Raw genomic sequence first — 24,657 nt, forward strand, 5'->3', positions numbered from 1 at the left:
AGAAGCCTCTTGAAAGTCCCTTGGACTGCAAGGAGATCCAACCAGTCAATCCTAAAGGAAATCAACCCTGAATATTCATTGGAAGGACCGATGCTGAAGGTGAAGCTCCAATACTTTGGGCCACCTGATTTGAAGAACTGAGTCATTTGAAAAGACCCTGATGCTGGGAAATACTGAAGGCAGAAGAAGGGGACGACAGAGGATGAGATGGTTGGATGGCATCACCAACTCAACGGACTTGAGTTTGAACAAGCTCTGGGAGTTGGCAAAGGACAGGGAAGCCTGGCTTGCTGCAGTGCATGCGACTGCAGTCGGACATGACTGAGCATCTGAACCACAAATAAAATTTTACTGATTTATTGGGTTTGCTGCTGCTGCTGCTAAGCCACTTCAGTTGTGTCCGACTCTGTGTGACCCCATGGATGGCAGCCCACCAGGCTCCTCTGTCCCTGGGATTCTCCAGGCACAAATACTGGAGTGGGTTGCCATTTCCTTCTCCAATGCATGCATGCATGATTTGGTCTATTGCCTGTTATTTACCTTAGAATGTAAGCTCTACAAAGACAGGGATTTTGTTTGTATTAGTTTTACTGATGCAGTTCCACTGCTGGCACATAGTTGTTGTTGTTCTCCTTTCTTTGTTTCTCCTTGGTTTTTCTTTGTTACATAGTATTTAAAAGCCAATCAACCCACCTACCCAGCAGCTTTTTTCCCCTTAAGTGTCCTTGTCACATTTGTTGTTGCTCAGTTGCTAAGCTGTATTGGACTCTTTGTGACCCTATGGACTGCAGCACACCAGGCTTCCCTGTTCTATATAACCTATGTGCCTCCCAGGTTGGTTGAATCTCTAGATAGAAAACCTGCAGATATGGAAGACTATGACTTAACTATACATTGAGTAACTTCACTTTTAGAAATTTATCTCAGTTTATCTTGGATTTTCCAAGCTGATATAAATAAAATATGTACTGTTCCAGACTTTTAATAGGTATATGAAAAAGAAAGGAAATATTCTGAACAGTGACAGAAATCTAACCTGTTTTGGTTCTCAAACTTGGTTTGAGAACATATTAATTATCTGAGGGGTTTAAAAATATATTTATGCCTGAATCCCACCTTCAGAGATTCTGATTTAATTGGCTTAGTTGTCTCTTTTGTTATAGATTAGCAGCCTTTGATGATTAGTACTGAGATCCATTAATTCATTAGGGGCTGTAGATGGTAATTCTGCTCAAATCTTTGGGCCTGTATTTTTTCACAAACAAAATTAAGGGGTTAGAGTACATTATCTATAAGCATCTTTGCAACTGGAATACTTTATGTTCATACAGGAAAATCTCTTATTTATAGGAATATTTGCCATCTCTTCCTACTGGTTTATTGGTGTGTGTGTGCACATGTGTGTGAAAGAAGAGCACACGAAGCAACGTCATAATGCTCGGAAAGAAGAAAACATTTATTTTTATTATAGAGAAACTGAGATAATAAATCAAAACTTCATAAAGAGTCATCAAGTCTTCCACTCCCATAGGTGTCAGGCATGATGTTAGAGTAAACTGTTACATGCTTATTGTAGGGCCAGCTAGAGCAAGAAACAGGTCTCTGAAACCAGGAGAGCTGTGTTAATTGTCATTTATTATTTTTTATAAATGTCGTAGTCTGTAGGGGCCGCTGTAACAGAATACCATAAACTGGTGGCTTAATTTCTAAACAATAGTCATTGAGAAATATAAATATTTCACAATTCTGTTGGCTGGAAAGTCCGCGATCAAGGTATTGGCAGATTTGGTATCTGGTGAGAAACTGCCTCCTGGCTCACAGACATCTGTCTTTTTGTTGTGACCTTACATGGTAAGAGGAGCAGGGAAGCTCCTTGGTGTCTTTTTTTAATTAGAGGATTAATTACACCTATAAGGGCTCTGTCTTCTATACCTAAGCATCTTTCAAAGATCTCACCTCCAAATACTAAAACATTGGTGACTAGATTTTAACACAAACACTAAGGACACAAACATGAAGTCTACAGCAACATAGGATGCTGAGAAAACAACAAGTAATTCTTTCTAAAGTGTCTAGGTATATAGTATGAAAGGACTTTTGATTTTACAGAAGCCTTCTTATGCTCAATTTGTACGCATGATTTGTAGCATTTTCTACAACATCCTTTTAAGGATAAGGAGTATGGTATATACTCCAGTTAGATAAACCTTCCACCAATAAAGAAATAATTTTATTAGTTTTGAGTTCAGTCAGTTGCCAATATTTTGTTTTTGCAGCTGAATAAATAATAAATTCAGGCAGACATTTACCTGTGTGGTACACTTGAAAGTTTAGAACACAAAAGTGAAAGTCATTCACTGTCATTAAAAAGATCATGAAGCTGAGCTGAAGTAACTCATTCAGGGATGCATTTCTTCCCAAGGGAAACTACAAAGTTATTCATCACAAACTAACCTCACTGCCCCCACACAATTAGACATTAGAGATCAGATAAAATGTCACTGCACTTACTGGGCTTCCCAGGTTGTACAGTGGTAAAGAATCTGTCTGCTAATACAGGAGACACAAGAGACAAGGGTTTGGTTCCTGGGTTGATAAGATGCCTTGGAGTAGGAAATGGCAGCTCATTCTAGTATTCTTGCCTGGAAAATCCAATGGACAGAGAAGCCTGGTGGGCTACAATCCATGGGGTCACAAAGAGTCAGACACAACGGAGCACACAAGGCCTTTCTTTGGACCTTGCCAATCATGCTACAAAGTGGATTATCTCTGTAATGTGTGAGAACACTTTAGTTCTTGTTAGTTTTTTAATTGTTAACCTCACCACACAATATGTCTAGTACCAAACAGGCCACAGCCAGGTGTTCTCTTCATGTTGTAATAGTTTCAAGGAGATGGATAGTACAAGGAAAGTGAAAATGACCACTCGGGTCCCAGAAACCAGAACCTAGTAGTGAGCATGGGTAGTGGGTCCTGGCCAAACTTAGGCACAAGATCTTAATGGATGCATTTCTGTATTGTTCTGGATCTCACTAAGCAATATCTTCTTTATGCAGAGTAGTAGTGTTGAGGTTCTGGGCATAAACTTATTTCATCTCAGAATAAGTCTGTGTTTGGGCTATGAAAATGAGAAAACCCCACAGAAAACTAGTCTTAGAAGCAACACCTTGAAGTAATCTTGTAACTACAGTAAAGAATTAGCAATATAGTCCTTATGATCTAACTGGCTTGGCAGAGTGATGAATCTTTATTTCACTGAATGGAAATATTAAGAAAAATTATCTGGGTGTGGCAATAGTCACTCTTCCAGATACCTCTTTAAAAAAAAAAAAAATTAAACATCACCCTTGAGGAGTGATCAATAATTTAAAACTGACCTAGGTTGGAGAATTACTGAAATACCCACTTCAGTTTATTTCTTAAGACTGCCTTTAGTTTTGGTGAATGAGAAAGCACTTGTTGCCATTTCCTTTCTGAGAACTGCTGAGTTAGTAGGGAAGGAAGTGAGAGATGTTCAATTCAATTCTGTCTTGTGGGGGAAGGACAGGGCTGGGCTGTGCCTCTGAGCACCAGCTTCTGCTTTTGCGGGGCTGGCTTCCCAAGTAGCTGGTTCCAATTTATAAATGTCTGTAAAATTGGTTTGAGGAGTCCTACAAATGACCCCGCGTTTAGGGAGTGGCTAACTTTCTTTGCCCCAAACTCAGGGCCATAACTCAGAGGAATATTCTTAATTGGTTTCCTATCCATAAAAACTTTAAAGATTTGGTCAAACCTAAAGGGGGGGTGGGTGGGAAAGAGGGTCTAATTTAAATGTTGCTTCTGTGAGAATTTTTTTTTTTTTTGGTCTGTGTTGAAGAATATAACTTGAGAAAAACCTAGTTGAAGCATCAAGTCACATCAGATAATAATGATAGAATGAGAGCTTCTGATCCAGACTGGTAGTCTATGGGAGCCCTAATGTTGGATGTAGTTCTGCCATTAACTGACATGTTTCATTATTTATTTGATATTGAAATTATGCTTATATTATTTTATACCATTTTCCAACATTACATCAGTGTCTTTGGCACACTGGACCTTATCTGTCCATGAACTGAAAGTTTCTTAAGAATGTGTTGACTCTCCTGCTAATGTTGTGATTATTGTTGAAACTCATTTCTTGTGCTGTAATAGATCTATGCTGCTTGTTTGTAGATGTTTGGGAAATGGTGTGGTTGAGATAAAAATATTCAGAAAGATTCAAGGAAAAATTAAGTCTTCTGCCAACTAAATTCTCTGATATTCTTCTTAACATGTTACCATCTCAGATAGTTAATGAGATAATTCTCTAAAGTGCTATCTCACTGCTAATACTTTCATTTCTTTAGTCTGCTTTTTGACTCATAATTCCACCATTGCAATTGAACTCTAAAAATTACCTTCAGGCTGGAGGGCTCTGGGGTCAAGACTGACTAGATTCAAAATTCAGTTTGGCCTTCTCCGGACTTCCCTGGTGGGTCAGAGGGTAAAGCATCTGCCTGCAATGTGGGAGACCAGGGTTTGATCCCTGGATTGGGAAGATCCTCTGGAGAAGTAAACGGCAATCCACTCCAGTACTCTTGCCTGGAGAATCTCATGAACAGAAGAGACAGTCCACGGGCTCCCAGAGTTGGACATGACTGAGTGACTTCACTTTCTTTCTTTTTGGCCTTCCCTGGCTATGTGGTCTCAGGTGAATTTCATCATCTGTAAAATGGGGATTAAAAATTAGCAATCACAGAATTATAGGATAGCAAGGGGGAAAATATTCCTTGAGTATCTACCATCTGTTAGGCACTGTTGGACAATTTGGGGCTTCCCAGGTGGCAGAGTGGTGAAGAACTCGCCTGTCTATGCAGGAGACATGAGAGATGCAGGTTTGATCTCTGGGTCGGAAGATTACCTGCAGGAGGGTATGGTAACCCATGCCAGTATTCTTGCCTGGAGAATCCAATGGACAGAGGAGCCTGGCAGGCTACAGTCCATAGGGTCGCAGAGTCGGACACACCTGAAGTGATTTAGCTTGCACACACACACGTCGGATAAATTTATGAGCCCATGTGATGCTCTGTGAAGTAGGCATCCTTTTATTTTTGGATGATTCAATTATGACCAGAAAGCTTAGTCAATTGTCCTAAAGGTCACACAGCTGGTAACTACTTTAAGCTCAGGTTTGTTTCTAAAGCATATGTCCCTTTCACTACATAACATGAAGAAAAATGTACTCTTTGCCCTCCCCAGGTGATAATGTTTCAGGGTTTCCCACTGCTATTACAGTTGTTTTGCATGTAGAAAACAAATGCGTGACTTGGTAGGTCATGACATGGAGGAAATTTAAATGTGGAAGAAGTGAAAGAGACAATATGAAAAAACGTCATACTGTATGATTTCAACTACATGACATACTGGGAAATGAAGACCTTTAAATACCAGTAGTTGTCAGGGATTAGGGGAGAGGGAAGGATGAATAAGTGGCACATAATATTTTTAGGGTGGTAAAACTACTCAGTATGATACTATAATGGTGAATACACATTATACATTTATCCAATGTATAATATTATAAATGTATTATTATACATTTAGACAATGTACAACACTAAGAGCTGACCCTAAGGTAAATTATGGACTTTGGGTGACGTATTAATATAGATTCATCAACTGCAACAAAGGTACCACTCTGGGGGGGATACTGATAATGGGGAGAGGTTATGCATGTGCAGGTGTAGAGTGTAAGGGAAATCTATGTACCTTCGTAACGTTTGCTGTGAACACAAAACTGTGCCAAAAAAAAGTCTACTAAAAAACAAGCATAAAGAAAAGCAAAATAGTGAAACGGTGTAACCTGAGAGAAGAGTAAGGAAAAATAAATCTGCAAAAGAACTTATCTGCCTAGCGCTATAGAGTGAAAAACACTAAGTCTAAGTCGGACAACTTATGCGGACGCCCTGCTTGCTCACAAAGTTACTAGGTGACCTTCAGCAACCTACTTCACCTTTCTGGCGTGTCTGCGTGCTCAGTCGTTCAGTCATGTCTGACTCTTTGCGACCCTATGGACTATAGCCCACCAGATTTCTCTGTCCATGGGATTTTCCGGGCAAGAATAATGGAGTGGGTTGCCATGCCCTCCTCCAGGGGATCTTCCCGACCCAGCGATAGAACCGGTGTCTCTTGTACTGCAGGCGGATTCTTTACCGATGAGCCACGGGGAAGCCCCCACCTTACTGGATCTCCGTTTCAAAATGCTTTAAAATGTGTCGGTTAAACTATCTCGAACTTCTCTTCCGGCCCTAAAATCACAGCTTTATGCCTAAGAACCCATCCCTACTTTTTCTTTCAACCCAGAACCACCACCCTCGCCTAAACCTTGTTCTTACTCAACTGCGTACTTTGTGACGTACCCGCTGGATCTTAAAACACAGCAACTGGTCCCCGTGACACAGAGGGGGTGGAAGACTGAATTCTGAGGGGGAAAAAAATGTGCGTAAGGCTAGGAGTTCCACAGCCAGCGGCAGTAACCTGAAAAAGACACGGATGGGTAAAACTGACGCACGTAGCGACGGCGGAAGCGGGAGGAGGGTGGGGTGAGGCCGAGAGCCGATTGGATGGCTGAGGAGGCGGGGCCCGCGCTCACAGCGCTAGGAAGAACGAGGGAGGAACCAGGGAAGCTGCGCGCGCGTCGCTCGCTGGTTTCTGCACCCTGGCTTCCCTTCTCCGGAGCGGGGAGGGCGGGTCGTAGGGCGTGCCGACGCCGTGTGACGTCACAAGGGGAGGAGCGACCCGAGGGTCCTGCCGGCGCGCGGGCGCGTTCCGCAGTCGGTGTTTGGGACGCTGGGTGTTCGGAGGCTCGGTCTCTGCTCCGGGTTTGGGATCACAGCCCAACCCTCCCCGGAGTCCGGGACGGACAGGGCACGCGCCCGTGTCTGTGTGTCAGCGGGACTCAGGACAGAAGCGTCCTCTCGCTGCCTTTTTTTCTTCCTTTTATCCAAAGAAGGGGGCAGCTCTCACGCTTGCCTTCCTGTCGCCCCGTTGGGAGCGGGGTTGGTGTGCGGAGTGGTTCGTCTTTTTTTCTTTTAAACTTGTGAGCGCTTTTTTTTTTTTTCCCTCCCCCTTTTTTAGGCTTAGTGCCGTCTGGACTGGTTTCCTCGGTCCCTGACTAACCGCTTTCTGCCCCTTCTCTCGCCACCCCCGCCCAAGGTCGCCCCTCCGCCCTCGCCCCTGGCCCGGGGTGGGTGGGAAGCTTTGTCCGGCTCCCTCCCCACCCGAGTCTCCGCAGCGTAGCCGCACCTGCCTCAATATGAACGGGGTCAGGGACCCCCCTCTTTTTATAAAAGATATTAAGCCCGGACTGAAAAACTTAAATGTCGTCTTTATTGTCCTGGAGATAGGTAAGTGGGGTCCGCAGCCCGCCCCGCCGCCCTGTGCGTCCCGGGACAGGAGGGAAGGGCACCGCCGCTGCGAGCCGGGGGCTCCCCTCCCCCTCTCCTCCCTCGCTTCTCCCCTCCCCCATCCACGTGGCCCCGTTGGCCCCCGCAGCCTTGGTAGCCCGCCTGCGGCGAGAACCAGGGGCTCTGCCTCTTCCCACCTTTCAGGTGCATTTTGATCCCGGAGGAGGAGTTAGCTTTTTGGAAGTCCTCATTATCTAATACACCCCTCCCCCTTTTGATTTTTAAATCTTCACAGGACGCGTGACCAAAACCAAAGACGGCCATGAAGTGAGATCATGCAAAGTAGCAGATAAAACTGGCAGCATCACTATTTCCGTGTGGGATGAAATCGGAGGTCTTATACAACCAGGGGATATTATTCGGTTGACCAGAGGGTAGGTGTGCTTAAAAGGGTTGGGGAATGAGTGCGCCTCCAAAGTAGGAGTCTGCAGAATCCGAATTGGCGGACGCCCGGCACCTTGGCAAGTTCTGGATAAAGTTTAGTGTTTTCTGTGGGCCACTCCAAGGATTTTTGAGCCCCATCCATGTTTACCTGAGATGGTAGGCGGCGTTGGGGTGTAACACCTTTGCTTTTAAAAGTTTCCCAGTTTCAGCTGGGAATCTAAATAGCCACACCTTGTTTACAAATTAGGTAGATTTTTAAATATCGTTCTAGAATTACCCAGTCTTTTTAGTAGATTATTAAAACTGACATAGTTAATACTTCATCTTTTTTCATTAACTATATAATGTAGTTGTCACTTAGTTTATTTCCCCAACCTTTACCCCTTTTAATAACTTTTGAAGTCCTACCCATATTTTATTTGTATACACATTTAGACCGTGTGTACTTAAATTGAGATTGTAGCTGGAGAATTTAGCCAGTTTTGTAGTGTGTCAAATTTATACACAGATGTTAAAAATTGAAAGGAAGTTTACAATATCTGGAAGGTGCATTCTTGAAAATGATTCCTTTTGCCTACTGTTGTAAGTCAGTGTTGCGCAAAACCCATAATGTTGTGCAGAAAATGTTTGACAGATATCTATGATACCTCTGTCCAAGAGTTAGTTGGCAGATTGATTTTTAAAAATAAGTACATTCTTCTGGAGGGTTGGTGGGGGAGGTTAGAAGTTAGACTGTATTTACCAAGATTTACCAAGTTTTTAACTTTGGAAGATAAAATGCTAGAGAAGGATCTTTAGATTTTGGAAGCTTTTTGATTTACAGAATTATAATAATTCATTGGTCATAACTATAGGAAAAGTAGGTGGAGATTGATGTTAGCTTAGTGAATAGAATCTCTGAAAAGTGTTGGATCACCCTGAAAGTAGGAACCTAAGAGCCCTTTGATAGTATTTTACAGGTCTTACAGCACCTTCAGGAAGTGAGGCAGAGTATCATCAAAGGAGGAAGTGAGAGTCACGACTTAGACATTTTTTTCTCATACACTGTGACTCATTATGACACTGGTTAAGTCTTTTAAACTTCCACATTTTTAACTTGCACAAAAGAGAATTTCTACCAGGGAGAGTAGGGTGAAAATTAGCATAATTAAAGTTTTTTGGCTGCTGAAGTATCTCATCCAGTGATTAGAAGTTATTTTATACACTGTAAACAGCTTCTCATTTTGATTATCGCTTATTTTGTAGTCACAGAAGATACTTAGATGTGTCCATCAAAAAACCTGTGGAAAAACTAAGTCAGTAGCCAAGTAGTATCTGTAGGATCTTAAGGAGTATAGTTACTGAGGAGTACAGTGTAAAGTAAAATTCAAACCCAAAGAAATATAATATTTTCTAACTTCTGTTTAATCTTGAAGTTACTACGTTTTCTCAACTTTCTATAAAATGGGAATCCCAGGTGGCGCTAGTGGTAAGAACCTGCCTGCCAGTGCAGGAGACATTAAGAGACATGGATTCAGTCCCTGGGTTGAGAAGATCCCCTAGAGAAGGAGATAGCAACCCACTCCAGTATTCCTGCCTGGAGAATCCCATGAACAGAGGAGCCTGGCGGACTACGACGGTCCGTGGGTCCGTGGGATCACGAACGGACACAACTAAAGCAACTTAGCACGCATACCTTACTTATTAAAGTAACATACCCAGTGTAGTCTGGCCTATTTGTAAGGCCCTTAAATTCTTGTTGAATCTAACAACAGAAGCTTTGGAAGAAAGGTATACATCTCAATAATGGTAATTTGGATAGTGACATGTATATCAGAAAATCTTGCAAACATTGATCTCATTCCTGAAATAAGTGAAAGTTAAATGTTTTAGTGCTGCAATTCATGGGGTCGCAAAGAGTTGGACACGACTGAGCGACTGGACTGAAATGTTTTAGTTGCAGTAAGTTCAAATTTTCTCTCAAAATAGGTGTTAATTTTTACCTTAATAAGGGAAGATATTAGTGCACTGTCTCCTCAGTCAGTTTTTTGTGTAACAAAGTGATGAATGGAATCTTTAATAAATAACATTTACTAAATGAAAAGAAATACATAATGTGAGACTAGAAGAGTTTTATTAACTTGTATTAAAAGATAAACCATCACTGTAGTTCATTAAATAATGCTTGGTTATAATGTATCTTTCTAAATCATGAAACTTAGTTGTACAAAGAAACAAACCTTGGGCTTATTTTATAATACTAAATTATATTTTTCATAGATTTGTGTATAGGATTATTTTGTCTAATGATACTATCTGAATTCAAAATTGTTTAAATGTTCAGCCATTGTTGCTAAAAATAGGGAATTTGGAAAAACAAATCAGTGTAAGATTATGATCTTAGTGTTTTAGCCCCTTCCTTGATTAAATTTACTTAATTTTTAGTAACTTAGGAATAACACATACTAGCCTGTGTTTTATAGAGGCAAAAGAAAAACTACTTTACCAATATCTGGTAGACCAATTACATAAGTGTAAAATTAAACACTAGGATATTGATTTTATATGTCCTGTGATTGAATAAGGTTAAGTCTCTGCAGTTTGAAAGTTCTCCCTTTGTTAATTCACTAAAGATGTTTGGAGTATAATAATGCTTCCTTTGCAAAAAGACTTCTATTTTCTAGGGTTAGTTATTGTTTAATTGTATCAAAATTTAGCAGTAGATTTTTCTTCATATTATTATTTAGTAGGTAACAAGTTAATCAATGGCAGAGACAGGGCTTAACCCCCACCTGCACCCCAGTACAAAAAGTTGAAGGAAACATACATATTTCCATAGAAGTGTTTCTTTTCTTTCTAGGTATGCATCCATGTGGAAAGGATGTCTGACACTTTATACTGGAAGGGGTGGAGAACTTCAGAAAATTGGGGAGTAAGTATTAAAATATGTTTCATATAACCAAATAATGCTTCCAGCAGCTTAACTTTCTGTGTATGTGCTAGTTTAACAGCTATCAGGACTGTTTCCTGTGGTTGAGACTGTCAGTTTTTCCTGGCAAAGAGCATTAAGAAGCTGAACTTGAGATGATCCCCGGTGGGACCATTTCTGTCGGCTTTGGAAACATGTGTCTTTCAGGTGTCACAAGTACCATTTGAAGTAACCTCTCATCTAGTGAGTTTTCAGTTAAGAAGCTGAGTATTAGTTTTAGGCAGTAAGTTTAATTTTTCTTTTTCTCTGTTTATGTGTGAATATGTACCCATATGTAAAAGGACTTGAAGCAGTGACGATTGAAGTCCTATAATTATCCAGTCTAGGTACTGGACAGGCTGCCACAGTGTGAGCTTCCATAAACCACTACCCTGGTAATCTCCACCTTGACTTGGAGGAACCATCCTCTCTAGGGGTGTAAAGGTAGTTCAGTCTCCACACTGGCCTAGATATTTGGGATGTACTCATAAAGTATGGTGTAGGCAGTGAACCAGACCATTAAGTCCATTCTACTTGGTTTATGCCTAAGACACCTACTTAATATCTATAAAAATAGAGGATATCTAAAGGGAGAAGCCACAAATGGGACCAGAAAACAAAGGAAGAATGTTTTCTACACTGCAGGCATAAGATACTTTGGGAAAAATAAGCAGTGTTTGAGCTTTTTTAAGCTTTTAAAGATAATAAATTGGTAACACTGCTTCTGCTAGAAGGAAAATTAGAGTTCACTTCTGTTCATATTTAGAGTAATGTTAGAGCAGTGTGCTGTGAGAGATCTTAGCATCAGTCTTACAGAAAGATGCAGGATTCTGACTCAGCCTTCACATACATGTACAGTATTTATAATAATGGAGGTCAGTTACATGAAGAACCACTGGAGGTCACTCAATGCATAGTGACTTTGTGTTGGGGTCAGTATAGGAGTTACCAAAACTGATTTTAATTTGTGGGTTGAGGAGCTAAGAAAATGCTTATGTGTAATGTTAATTAATATACACCATAGTCATTTGATAAGTCTTGGGATAAACTGTTTTCTTGATAGCCTGTTGTCTTTTATTAATGCCTATAAAATCCACTTTTAACCTTGAATGATTATTTTTGCAGATTCACAGTGATTGGTCAAAGAATGACTATGACTGGATGAGTGTGTGAGTGGATCAGTGCAAATCCATCACCACTGCTGGAAAAATCACTCTGCAACCCTGTACATGGTTCAGAGGCATCAATCAGCCTCTGTGGAAAAATAGGACAAAGATATGTTCCTGTGTCCTTGATCTTTGACATTTAATTTTTGCAGTACAGAATTAGAACTAAAATACAGACTAGAATGTTTTTTAACATTGTAGACAATCAAGTATTTGAGGTTTTTTTTTTTCAATGAAACAAAGCTTTTAGGAAGTTTTACTGTAAATGAATAGTTAGTTAGGATGTTGCTGTTTGGTTAATTCATTGACATCTAAGTTCTTTATTCCTGTCAGTTATGCATATTATATAAAGGTTGATTATTTCAGAAATCATTCAAATTGTCCTTTATTGTCTTTCAGATTTTGTATGGTTTATTCAGAATTGCCAAATTTCAGTGAACCTAACCCAGATTATCGAGGACAGCAGAACAAAGGGGTAATTAATCCAAATGTATTGTCTGTTTTTATGATTAGGCTAATTTGACTGTGTAGTATAATTCTATGGCCAGGTTGCCAAGCTTTTCATATCCTAAGTGTAATGGAGACAGTTTTAAAAAGAATCTTTTAAAGGTTATTTTCATTTTATGTGTTTTGTGAGTCTGTATAGGATCTGAAATGGTGCTGATGAACCTATTTGCAGGGAAGGAATGGAGACAAAAACGTGGAAAATGGACTGGTGGACAGACTGGGGGAAGGAGAGGGTGGGATGAATTGAGCAAGTAGTATTGACATATATACACTGAAGTGAGGTCGCTCAGTTGTGTCCGACTCTTTGCAACCCTATGGACCATAGCCTACCAGGCTCCTCTGTACATGGGATTTTCCAGGCAAGAGTACTGGAGTGGGCTGCTATTTCCTTCTCGAGAGGATCTTCCCAACCCAGGGATCGAACCCAGGTCTCCCGCCTTGTAGGTAGATGCTTTATCGTCTGAGCCACCAGGGAAGCCTATACTGTGTGTAAAACAGTTAATGGGAAGCTGCTGTATGACACAAGAAGCCCAGCCTGGCGCTCTGTGACAGCCTTAGAGGGGTGGGACTGGGTGACTGGTGGGAGGGAGGTTCAAAAGGGAGGGACACACACACACATACACTTAGTTATGTCAGATTTGAGTTGTACAGCAGAAATCAACATTGTAAAGCAATTTCCTCCAATGAAAAATAAAATTTAAAAATTGTTTTAAAAAGCCTTGAAAGTTAAAAAAAGGATGGATGCATGTTCTATGTTTATTTTGAAATCTCCATTTGATTAAGTTAAAACTTTTTATTTTTATAGGCACACAATGAACAGAAGAATAATTCCATGAATAATAGTAACAATGTGGGTACAGGTACATTTGGACCAATGGGTAAGATTTTTTTTTTTTTTTGGCCTATTTGTAATCAGGTATAAGAATTAAGGGAATCTCTTATGCAAAAAAAATTGTCTTTAGGCAAAAATTAGTACTAAAAGGGAAAGTACTGTGAAAGAGGGAATTCTCAAATAACTACTTTTTCTAGAAAAAAAACATACCCTCTTATTAAGCTAATTTATTGAGCACATTCTGTATTTAAACATTTGGACCAGTTACTGCGAACACAGTGATTAAGAAATTAAGTTTTGATGATGCATTATGCTGTTTTTTGTTGATTTTTACAGAATTTCTATAATCTAGTAAATATTTATAGTAGATGCAGAATAACTGGTTATTTTTGTTTACTGAAAGCATTTTATCCTCAGATTAATAGCTCACCTTAGTTTTTCATATGCTAATAGCTGGCCTTTACCCCTCAAATACCCTCAAAGGTCAGTGGCTCTTATATCCTTGTTAAAGGTCTTTTGAAGCCTTTATTCTAAAGACTTAGGGAAAAATCTTTTGTGATTGTAATTCATTAGGGTGGCTGAGGACTTCTCTGGCTGCTTAGACTGTAGAGAATCCACCTGCAATGTAGGCGACCTGGGTTCAATCCCTGGGTTGGGAAGATCCCCTGGAGAAAGGGCATAGCAATCTATTCCACTATTCCTGCCTAGAGAATCCCCATGGACAGAAGAGCCTGGCGGACTGAGGTCTGTAGGGCCGCAGAGTTGGACACAGCTGAGCACACAGCACAATGTGGCTGGAATTTACTTGACCTGTTGGCTACATGTTTTGGCACAGCTCTGATGATTGTTATGTTGTGGGACACTTTGCTGTTTTTTCCTTTAAAAAGTTAGAATTATAGTCTCTCTCTTAAAACACTACTAACCTTATTTGAATCAAATGCCAATACTCATATACTATTTTTCTTTTACTCTTGCCCTCAATACAGGTAGTACATTATGCTTTTTTCCTACTTTGTTATTATCTCATTCAGTTGCCCAAGTTGCTCTTTTCCCTCACTCCTTATTGATACAAGCATCAAGTTAATACATTTGAAGTAATTACACATTTGGAAAAACCTAGAACTCACACTGATTTTTTTCCAGTAGTTTACAAATAAAGGTGTTTGTTTTCCATAATATAAGCATTAATAGCATGTGTTACCACTTCAAATAGATGTAATTCTGTCTGAAAATGGTGATTTTTTTATATTCTTTTTCAGGAAATGGGGTTCAGACTGGCCCAGAAGCGAGGGGATGCCAGTTTTCATATGCTGGTAGAAGCAATGGCCGGGGACCTATAAATCCACAGCTACCAGGAACAGCTAATAATCAAACAGTCATGACCACAATAAGTAATGGCAGGGACCCTCGGAGAGCCTTTAAAAGATGACCTATGCCAAATACTCACATGTAGTTTTTAAACTACATGCCCTACTTGAACACTTATTGCACTTTTATTTATTGTTAACTGTGAAAACTGTCCTTTATCTGTTTCTTTTTATGTTTTTGGTTTGTTAACAAGAGTGGTTTGTTTTTTATAGAAGAACTATTAAGCTGCTCGAGTCTCCTATTGAAGAATGGGAACACTCTGAAGAATAGGGGCATTTATTTTTAGAGCAAAAGGATCTTTGGATATCCTCTAAAAAACCTGCACCCATTTCATGGGTGAGTTACTTACGCCATCAGCATTTTAGCCTCTATGAGTCTGTCTTCTATATAAATTTTGTAATATTTAAAATAAGGCTTAGTGGGAGATGTTCTTTTGTCTTAAATACAGATATTGCCAACTAAAGCAATAACCACCAAAAAAAAAACAAAAATCTGGTCAATGTTAACAGCAATTTTTGAGTGTGACTCCAGGGAATGATTGACTTCTTGAGTGATTGCCATTAAGATTTTCCAAGGACTGAATCATCCTAAACTCTTGTTTTGTTACCAAAAAGCATATTCTTTATCAGAATTATGGAATAGAATGTGATCTGTATTATGACAAATTTTTAGAAGGAATCTAAATTTATTTTAGGGTAGTCCTATTAATATTTATCAGCTTTGTGCATTACACTGAATGGAAATTTAAACCTGAGGCCTTGAATGTTTATTTTTTGAAACTACCGTGTCAAATATTGAAGTTTAATTTGAGGGAGTTATGAAGTGATAATAAACATTGATCTAACTTTTACAAATTATGGTAGATAAACATTATAGTGAAGGCAACTCAAATTGAATTTATGTAGAAATATTCAATCTTATAGGGTCCTGGGTACTTGCAGAAAATCAGCCTGGAGTGAAAATCCTAGGTTCTTACTTATTTGAAGGGACTGTGTATGTGTGTTTATTGTCAAAATTTCTGAACACAATTCACAAAGCCTTATCAGCAGAAGTTAAGAAATGGCTCTCTCAAAGAAGCAAATACAGCTTTATTTAGAAATATAAAGGTTAAATTTACTCATGTGATGTTAAATGGTGTCCAGTTCCACTTTTCACTGTAGTGTGGATAACTGGAAAATTTTTCCTTTGTCAGAATTAAACTCTTCTTCAAAATTATCTCTTGAATAAAATTTGCATTAATGTTAACAGACCTACCTTATTTTTGCTCTTTTCATGATTTACAGTGGAGAGCCAGTACTTTTTTTTTTTTTTACTGTAACTGTAGTCATGACTTTAGCCTGGGTGACTACTCAGCTCTGTATTTGTCACTTTGTCTTTTTTCTCTCACCTAAAATAGCAAAATAGTTTAAGTAGGCTTTGTTTTCTGAAAGTGCCATGGCATTTGAATATAAAAATCTGTGCCAGATATTTATTTGCTCTAATCCAGTTTCTAACAGTGTGCCACATGTCAGGCACTGTGTCGGTAGTGTTAAGGGGTAAAGCAAGTAATGAATAAGCTCAAGAAGTTTCTTTATGGTACTTAAGTAACTGGGGATGATACGTTATAGAAATAAGTTTTCCCTTTATTCACATACTGATTAGTATAGTTCATTTGGTTTTGTGATTAGTACCTTTTCAGGATGTTCACAAAATTACAGATGTTTGAAGTAAAAAAAATTGCAAATTAGTTTTTTTTAAAATCTTTACGTAAGGGTAGAAGCCCTAAGACTGAGTTATTTGTGGGAGATTAGTATTAAAGGTGATTTTGAATGAAAGAATTTTAGAGTTTTTAAAAAAATAATCAGGCAATGGCTTGCTGAGATGCTAATCCTGGCCTGATTCTCTTCACCTGTGATATTGGACAAGCTGTTCACTTAAAATCTCTGTAAACCTTAGGTTCCAGAACTATAAAAATAAGTAAGTGATATTACCCCTTTAGAGTTATTTAAGATTTTTCCAAGTGAATGATTAGAATGATTTCTAGCTCCTAATAAGCAGTCAAATGTTTATTGTCTAATCATGTCTCAAGAATAGGAAAAAATGCAGGAGTTAGGTGTGGAGGTATTGTTACCCTTTAATGTGTTGAGATTAACTAGAGAAAGACCTTACATTTTACTTTTGTGATTGATGTTTGCCTCAATAATTTAACCTTGCTGTTCTGTGGGTTTTTTAAAAAATCATTTATTAACAAATTTCTTTTTTCTTAAGGGAAGCCTCCAAAACCAAAGCAAAGTGAGTTACAATTCATATTGAATATTTGCCTTCTCAGCCTGCTTGGACAGTACTCATCAAGAAGTTAAGAGGAAGAAAGTTTCCCACCTTCCCCCTTCCTGGCGCTTTCAGCTAACAACTTCCTAAGTTTAAACACCTACTGAAAACAAAGGCCATTTGATTATAGAAATACACACTACTGGGTTTGGGTCCCACTTTATATTTCTAAGTCAGTTCTGAAGTGGATTGAAGTGAATTGAAATCTCATTAGGCAGGTGGCCCCTTCTCTCTGGGTAGGTTCATTGGGGGGTTACTATAATACAGACTTGGAAACATGAAACCCATAAAGCAAGGTGGTGTTACATATTAGTGAAGCCTGCAGGATGCTTTCCCATGGACATTTTTGCCAGCTTACGTTTGTTTGGTTCCTATAGTTTTAGTAATTGCATTTTAAATTTGAGGACAGTTTAACTTGAGGCTCCCCTATCACTGAGAACTGAGTATTTGTCACTTGTAGTTTTATCTCTTAACATTTTAAGAGAATGTTTAATTTGCTTGATTGAGTAATAATGCTGAGGGAATGATACTAAAATAGATGCAAGGTTAGTAAGATCAATGATCTGTATGAACATGTAAAGTAATCAGAAGGTGGTTAACCGGCCCTAGAAAGTTTTCTCAGAAGGTACAAATTTGAGAGTATTTTACATCAGTCTTAAGACATAGTAGCAGTTCTTAGTTTATATGGATCAGACATTCCAATTTAGTTACTGACATGCCTTCCTTTTTCTTATACCTTAATAATTATCATAATGTACCATAATGACAGATTGCTCTAAGCAATTGTAGGCTGCTGTGACTCTTAATTAAAGAGACTTTATTCACAAAGGTTCTAGAAACAACAAACAAGAAAACCACGTGAAAAGCAGTTGTTAACATAAGACTTTCACACCAATTTGTCCCCTGTCCGATGGAAGTGAACATTTCTAGTAGAAGAGAGTCACATTTTTCTGGTACAGGATTAATGATGAGTAAAAGCTGATATACTTGGCCATAGTGACAATCTGAGTATTGAGGTTCCAGCCAATTATTAAATAGATGTTGGGGTAAACAGTCCCACATTTCACAAAGTAGTCATAATGACTAACAGTTGAGATACGCTTTTGAGGAAATCTAATTGTGACCTTGGGAAAACAGCACTAACCTGAATGGTATGTTGTTAGGACTTGAGGGGGAGAAACTAGAAAAACTTTCCAGGTGTGTTCAAGTTTTTTCCAGGTCTCTTCAGGTTTACTTCATAAGGGATGCACCAGAATTTGTTCCAATGCTGTGATCACAGTACTCCAGGTTTCTGAGCTAAAAGTGTATAATGATGTTTCTTAAAGCACTAATCACAGATGAGAGAATCAAGTCCAGACCATCTGACAAGCCATTCATGTAGTGTTTCCTCATTAAGAACATTAGGTCCAAAGATACTCCTAAGACCTGTTTACCATTGAGATAATCAGTATGATGAAAATGAGCATTTAAACAAGTTTTGACTAGTAGACATTCCATTTATCTTTTTCAAGGCCTTGGTAAGTAATACATGTCTTTAAAAATCAGATCTTTAACCAAAATTTGAGTACATTTTTGTTTCATGCCAACAAAATTTATACTTCTGGACATGGCGAGTCCAGTTTCTTTGTCCACATACTGGTACTGAATAAAACTCTCAAAGGATGGTTTATAAACCTATAAGATTTTCCCCAGGAACTTGTTAGGTGTATGGATAATTTCTGTGCTCCACCAGAAGAATGTGTAAGTGTAGGTTGGAGAGAGCTGTACTTAAAGTCCCTGAAGATTTTTGTCTCCTGTCCTTGATATTAATGCAGAAATAACTTTATCTTGAAATAAATGTACACATGCACATACCAGTTTATTTTTGTAAGGTTAGAATGTACAAGGTTCTAGATTATGAAAAATAGTACTTACACATATACTCCTCCAAAAGTCATAATGAGTAAAGCAGTGTAATTCCAGGCAGGATAGAGTTTGAGTACTGCCTGTCAGCACTCGAGTTTTGAACTAGGTTCAAATAGAATATCTTAGGTTATCCATAGTGGAATTGCCTGGATTCCTCTGGACCTATATTGATCAAGGGATTCCCTGGTGGCTCAGAGGATAAAGCATCTACCTGCAATGCGGGAGACCCAGGTTCGATCCCTGGGTTGGGAAGATCCCCTGGAGAAGGAAATGGCAACCCACTCCAGTATTCTTGCCTGGAGAATCCCATGGACAGAGGAACCTGGCGGGCTACAGTCCACAGGGTCAGAAAGAGTTGGACGTGACTGAGTGACTTCACTTTCACTTATATTGATCAAAGTGAAAATATGCCTTTTCAAACCCTAGTTTTCTGTTTAAAAGAATTAAAATAGATTTTAACATTGTTTATTTCAGCAAGCCTGTTTGCAGCAGCATCTGCCTTTCTGTCTCCCAAAGCATTCCTCAATTCCCTTTATTGTGTGGAGAGGCTGGCCAAATAGAAAATTAGTGGAATTGGAGGCCTGATAAACATTGCTGAGAATACCTCCAAACCTAACCTCATTGACCAATCCTGTTCTTCAGAGGGGCAGGTATCATAAATATTTTACATAGATGAGTAATAAGGCATAGTTTGCCTGCCAGGTGAGGCTAGTCTTGATTCAAATAGTTATAAGCCTAGTAGGAAGCTGAGTAAGACATCTGACCTAAGACTAAGATAGAAAACCAATGAAAATGGTCAGTTCAGTTCAGTGCCTCAGTCGTGTCCGACTCTGTGACCCTGTGAATCGCAGCACGCCAGGCTCCCTGTCCATCACTGACTCCCAGAGTTTACTCAAACTCATGTCCATCAAATCGGTTATGACATCCAGCCATCATCCTCTGTCGTCCCCTTCTTCCCTCAATCTCTCCCAGCATCAGAGTCTTCAGTGAGTCAACTCTGCATGAGGTGGCCAAAGTATTGGAGTTTCAGCTTCAGCATCAGTCCTTCCAATGAACACCCAGGTCTGATTTTTAGAATGGACAGGTTGGATCCCCTTGCAGTCCAAGGGACTCTCAAGAGTCTTCTCCAACACCACAGTTAAAAAGCATCAATTCTTCAGCGCTCAGCTTTCTTCACAGTCCAACTCAGATCCAAACATGACTACTGGAAAAACCATAGCCTTGACTAGACGGACCTTAGTTGGCAAAGTAATGTCTCTGCTTTTAAATATGCTATCTAGGTTGGTCATAACTTTCCTTCCAAGGAGTAAGCGTCTTAATTTCATGGCTGCAATCACCATCTGCAGTGATTTTGGAGCCCAAAAAAATACAGTCAGCCACTGTTTCCACTGTTTCCCCGTTTATTGACATGAAGCGATGGGACCAGATGCCATTATCTTCGTTTTCTGAATGTTGAACTTTAAGCCAACTTTTTCACTCTCTCACTTTCATCAAGAGGCTTTTTAGTTCCTCTTCACTTTCTGCCGTAAGGGTGGTGTCATCTGCATATCTGAGGTTATTGATATTTCTCCCGGCAATCTTGATTCCAGCTGTGCTTCTTCCAGCCCAGCGTTTCTCATGATGTACTCTGTATATAAGTTAAATAAGCAGGGTGTCAATATACAGTGTTGACGTACTCCTTTTCCTATTTGGAGCCAGTCTGTTGTTCCATGTCCAGTTCTGTTGCTTCCTGACCTGCATACAGATTTTTCAAGAGGCAGGTTAGGTGGTCCTGTATTCCCATCTCTTTCAGAATTTTCCACAGTTTATTGTTATCCACACAGTCAAAGGCTTTGGCATAGTCAGTAGAGCAGAAATAGATGTTTTCCTGGAACTCTCGCTTTTTCCATGATCCAGCGTATGTTGGCAATTTGATCTCTGGTTCCTCTGCATTTTCTAAAACCAGCTTGAACATCTGGAATTTCATGGTTCATGTATTGCTGAAGCCTGGCTTGGAGAATTTTGATTATTACTAGCGTGTGAGATGAGTGCAATTGTGTGGTAGTTTGAGCATTCTTTAGCATTGCCTTCCTTTGGGATTGGGATGAAAACGGACCTTTTCCAGTCTTGTGGCCACTGCTGAGTTTTCCAAACTTGCTGGCATATTGAGTGCAGCACTTTCACAGCATCAGCTATCAGGATTTGAAATAGTTCGACTGGAATTCCATCACCTCCAGTAGCTTTGTACATAATGATGCTTTCTAAGCCCCACTTGACTTTACATTCCAGGATGTCTGGCTCTAAATGAGTGATCACACCATCATGGTTATCTTGGTCATGAAGATCTTTTTGTACAGTTCTTATGTGTATTCTTGCCACCTCTTACTATCTTCTGCTTCTTTCTGTTAGGTCCATACCATTTCTGTCCTTTATTGAGCCCATCTTTGCATGAAATGGTCCCTTCGGTTCAGTTCAGTTCAGTTGCTCAGTCGTGTCTGACTCTTTGTGACCCCATGAATCGCAGCACGCCAGGCCTCCCTGTCCATCACCATCTCCTGGAGTTCACTCAGACTCACGTCCATTGAGTCAGTGATACCATCCAGCCATCTCATCCTCTGTCATCCCCTTCTCCTGCCCCCAGTCCATCCCAGCATCAGAGTCTTTTCCAATGAGTCAACTCTTTGCATGAGGTGGCCAAAGTACTGGAGTTTCAGCTTCAGCATCATTCCTTCCAAAGAAATCCCAGGGTTGATCTCCTTCAGAATGGACTGGTTGGATCTTCTTGCAGTCCAAGGGACCCTCAAGAGTCTTCTCCAACACCGCAGTTCAAAAACATCCATTCTTCAGCGCTCAGCCTTCTTCACAGTCCAACTCTCACATCCATACATGACCATAGGAAAAACCGTAGCCTTGACTAGACTGGCCTTAGTCAGCAAAGTAATGTCTCTGCTTTTGAATATACTATCTAGGTTGGTCATAACTTTTCTTCCAAGGAGTAAGCGTCTTTTAATTTCATGGCTGCAGTCACCATCTGTAGTGATTTTGGAGCCCCCCAAAATGAAGTCTGACACTGTTTCTACTGGTTCCCCATCTATTTCCCATGAAGTGATGGGACCAGATGCCATGTTCTTCATTTTCTGAATGTTGAGCTTTTAGCCAACTTTTTTGCTCTCTTTCACTTTCATCAAGAGGCTTTTTAGCTCCTCTTCCCTTTCTGCCATAAGGGTGCTGTCATCCACATATCTGAGGTTATTGATATTTCTCCTGGCAATCCTGACTCCAACTTGTGTTTCTTCCAGTCCAGCGTTTCTCATGATGTACTCTGCATATAAGTTAAATAAGCAGGATGACAATATACAGCCTTGACGTACTCCTTTTCCTATTTGGAACCAGTCTGTTGTTCCATGTCCAGTTCTAACTGTTGCTTCCTACCTGCATACAGATTTCTCAAGAGGCAGGTCAGGTGGTCTGGTATTCCCATCTCTTTCAGAATGTTCCACAGTTTATTGTTATCCACACAGTCAAAGGCTTTGCATAGTCAATAAAGCAGAAATAGATGTTTTTCTGGAACTCTCTTGCTTTTTCCATGATCCAGTGGATGTTGGCAATTTGATCTGTGGTTCCTCAGCCTCTTCTAAAACCAGCTTGAACATCAGGGAGTTCACGATTCATGTATTCCTGAATTCTGGCTTGGAGAATTTTGAGCATCACTTTACTAGCATGTGAGATGAGTGCAATTGTGTGGTAGTTTGAGCATTCTTTGGCATTGCCTTTCTTTGGAATTGGAATGAAAACTGACCTTTTCCAGTCCTGTGGCCACTGCTGAGTTTTCCAAACTTGCTAGCATATTGAGTGCAGCACTTTCACAGCATCATCTTTCAGGATTTGAAATAGCTCCACTGGAATTCCATCACCTCCACTAGCTTTGTTCGTACTGATAGGAGGAAGATCCGATGCTGTAAAGAGCAATATTGCATAGGAACCTGGAATGTTAGGTCCATGAATCAATGCAAATTGGAAGTGATCAAACAAAAGATGGCAAGGGTGAATGTCGACATTCTAGGAATCAGCAAACTAAAATGGACTGGAATAGGTGAATTTAACTCAGATGACCATTACATCTACTACTGCAGGCAGGAATCCCTCAGAAGAAATGGACTAGCCATCATGGTCAACAAAAGAGTCCAAAATGCAGTACTTGGATGCAGTCTCAAAATGACAGAATGATCTCTGTTCGTCTCCAAGGCAAACCATTCAATATCACAGTTATCCAAGTCTATGCCCCAACCAGTAACGCTGAAGAAGCTGAAGTTGAATGGTTTTATGAAGACCTGCAAGATCTTTTAGAACTAAGACCCAAAAAAGATGTCCTTTTCATTATAGGGGACTGGAATGCAAAAGTAGAAAGTCAAGAAACACCTGGAGTAACAGGTAAATTTGGCCTTGGAATGTGGGATGAAGCAGGGCAAAGACTCATAGAGTTTTGCCAAGAAAATGCACTGGTCATAGCAAACACCCTCTTCCAACAACAAAAGAGAAGACTCTACCCATGGACATCACCAGATGGTCAACACCGACATCAGATTGATTCTATTCTTATCAGCCAAAGATGGAGAAGCTCTATACTGACAACAAAAACAAGACTGGGAGCTGATTGTGGCTCAGATCATAAACTCCTTACTGCCAAATTCAGACTCAAATTGAAGAAAGTAGGGAAAACCGCTAGATCATTCAGGTATGACCTAAATCAAATCCCTTATGATTATACAGTGGAAGTGAGAAATATATTTAAGGGTCTAGATCAGATAGATACAGTGCCTGATGAACTATGGAATGAGGTTCGTGACATTGTACAGGAGACAGGGATCAAGACCATCCCCATGGAAAAGAAATGCAAAAAAGCAAAATGGCTGTCTGGGGAGGCCTTACAAATAGCTGTGAAAATAAGAGAGGCGAAAAGCAAAGAGAAAAGGAAAGATATAAGCATCTGAATGCAGAGTTCCAAAGAATAGCAAGAAGAGATAAGAAAGCCTTCTTCAGCGATCAGTGCAAAGAAATAGAGGAAAACAACAGAATGGGAAAGACTAGAGATCTCTTCAAGAAAATTAGAGATACCAAGGGAATATTTCATGCAAAGATGGGCTCAATAAAGGACAGAAATGATATGGACCTAACAGAAGCAGAAGATATTAAGAAGAGGTGGCAAGAATACACGGAAGAACTGTACAAAAAAGGTCTTCACGACCCAGATAATCATGATGATGTGATCACTAATCTAGAGCCAGACATCTTGGAATGTGAAGTCAAATGGACCTTAGAAAGCATCAGTACGAACAAAGCTAGTGGAGGTGATGGAATACCAGTTGAGCTGTTTCAAATCCTGAAAGAAATGTTCCCTTGGTATCTCTAATTTTCTTGAAGAGATCTCTAGTCTTTCCCATTCTGTTGTTTATCTCTATTTCTTTGCATTGATCGCTGAGGAAGGCTTTCTTATCTCTTCTTGGTATTCTTTGGATCTCTGCATTCAGATGTTATATCTTTCCTTTTCTCCTTTGCTTTTCGCTTCTCTTCTTTTCACAGCTATTTGTCAGGCCTCCCCAGACAGCCATTTTGCTTGTAGTCAGCATGATTAGTGCAGGGAGGCCTGGCATGCTGGGATTCATGGGGTCGCAGAGTCGAACATGACTGAGCGACTGAACGGAACTGAACTGAACTGGATGGTTACTAAATCGTTTCAGTAATTTAGGAATCTGGTTTAATGTGGGGAAAAGTTGCCATTATTCCATCAGATGGGAA

General features: G+C 39.8%; 1 protein-coding gene and 1 long non-coding RNA gene across 7 annotated transcripts in view; one reads left to right on the forward strand and one right to left on the reverse strand.

Annotated features, from left to right (window-relative positions):
• Positions 1–24,657, forward strand: part of NABP1 (nucleic acid binding protein 1) — a 133,093-nt gene that overhangs the window by 93,651 nt on the left and 14,785 nt on the right. The window contains exons 1-7 of one of the 6 annotated variants that reach the window (XR_006058800.1): positions 6,833–7,406; positions 7,702–7,840; positions 10,690–10,761; positions 12,363–12,438; positions 13,276–13,348; positions 14,562–15,006; positions 16,918–18,828. Coding sequence is in view for 2 of the 6 variants with exons in the window: in XM_027965048.3 (XP_027820849.1) it covers positions 7,316–7,406; positions 7,702–7,840; positions 10,690–10,761; positions 12,363–12,438; positions 13,276–13,348; positions 14,562–14,731 (621 nt within the window). In the remaining 4 variants the exon portion in view is untranslated. Of the gene's footprint in view, positions 1–6,832; positions 7,407–7,701; positions 7,841–10,689; positions 10,762–12,362; positions 12,439–13,275; positions 13,349–14,561; positions 15,916–16,917; positions 18,829–24,657 lie in introns of those variants that run through there. The other 5 variants (XR_006058802.1, XR_006058803.1, XR_006058801.1 and 2 more) reach the window with 5 other exon arrangements.
• On the reverse strand, positions 1,433–6,548 carry LOC114112881 (uncharacterized). Its single transcript, XR_003588030.3, has 2 exons — positions 6,420–6,548; positions 1,433–4,725 (listed from the first exon to the last, which is right to left on the reverse strand). It is a non-coding gene; the product is annotated as an uncharacterized LOC114112881 (long non-coding RNA).

The sequence above is a fragment of the Ovis aries genome, chromosome 2 (genome assembly GCF_016772045.2).
Source record: "Ovis aries strain OAR_USU_Benz2616 breed Rambouillet chromosome 2, ARS-UI_Ramb_v3.0, whole genome shotgun sequence".
Lineage (NCBI taxonomy): Eukaryota > Metazoa > Chordata > Mammalia > Artiodactyla > Bovidae > Ovis > Ovis aries.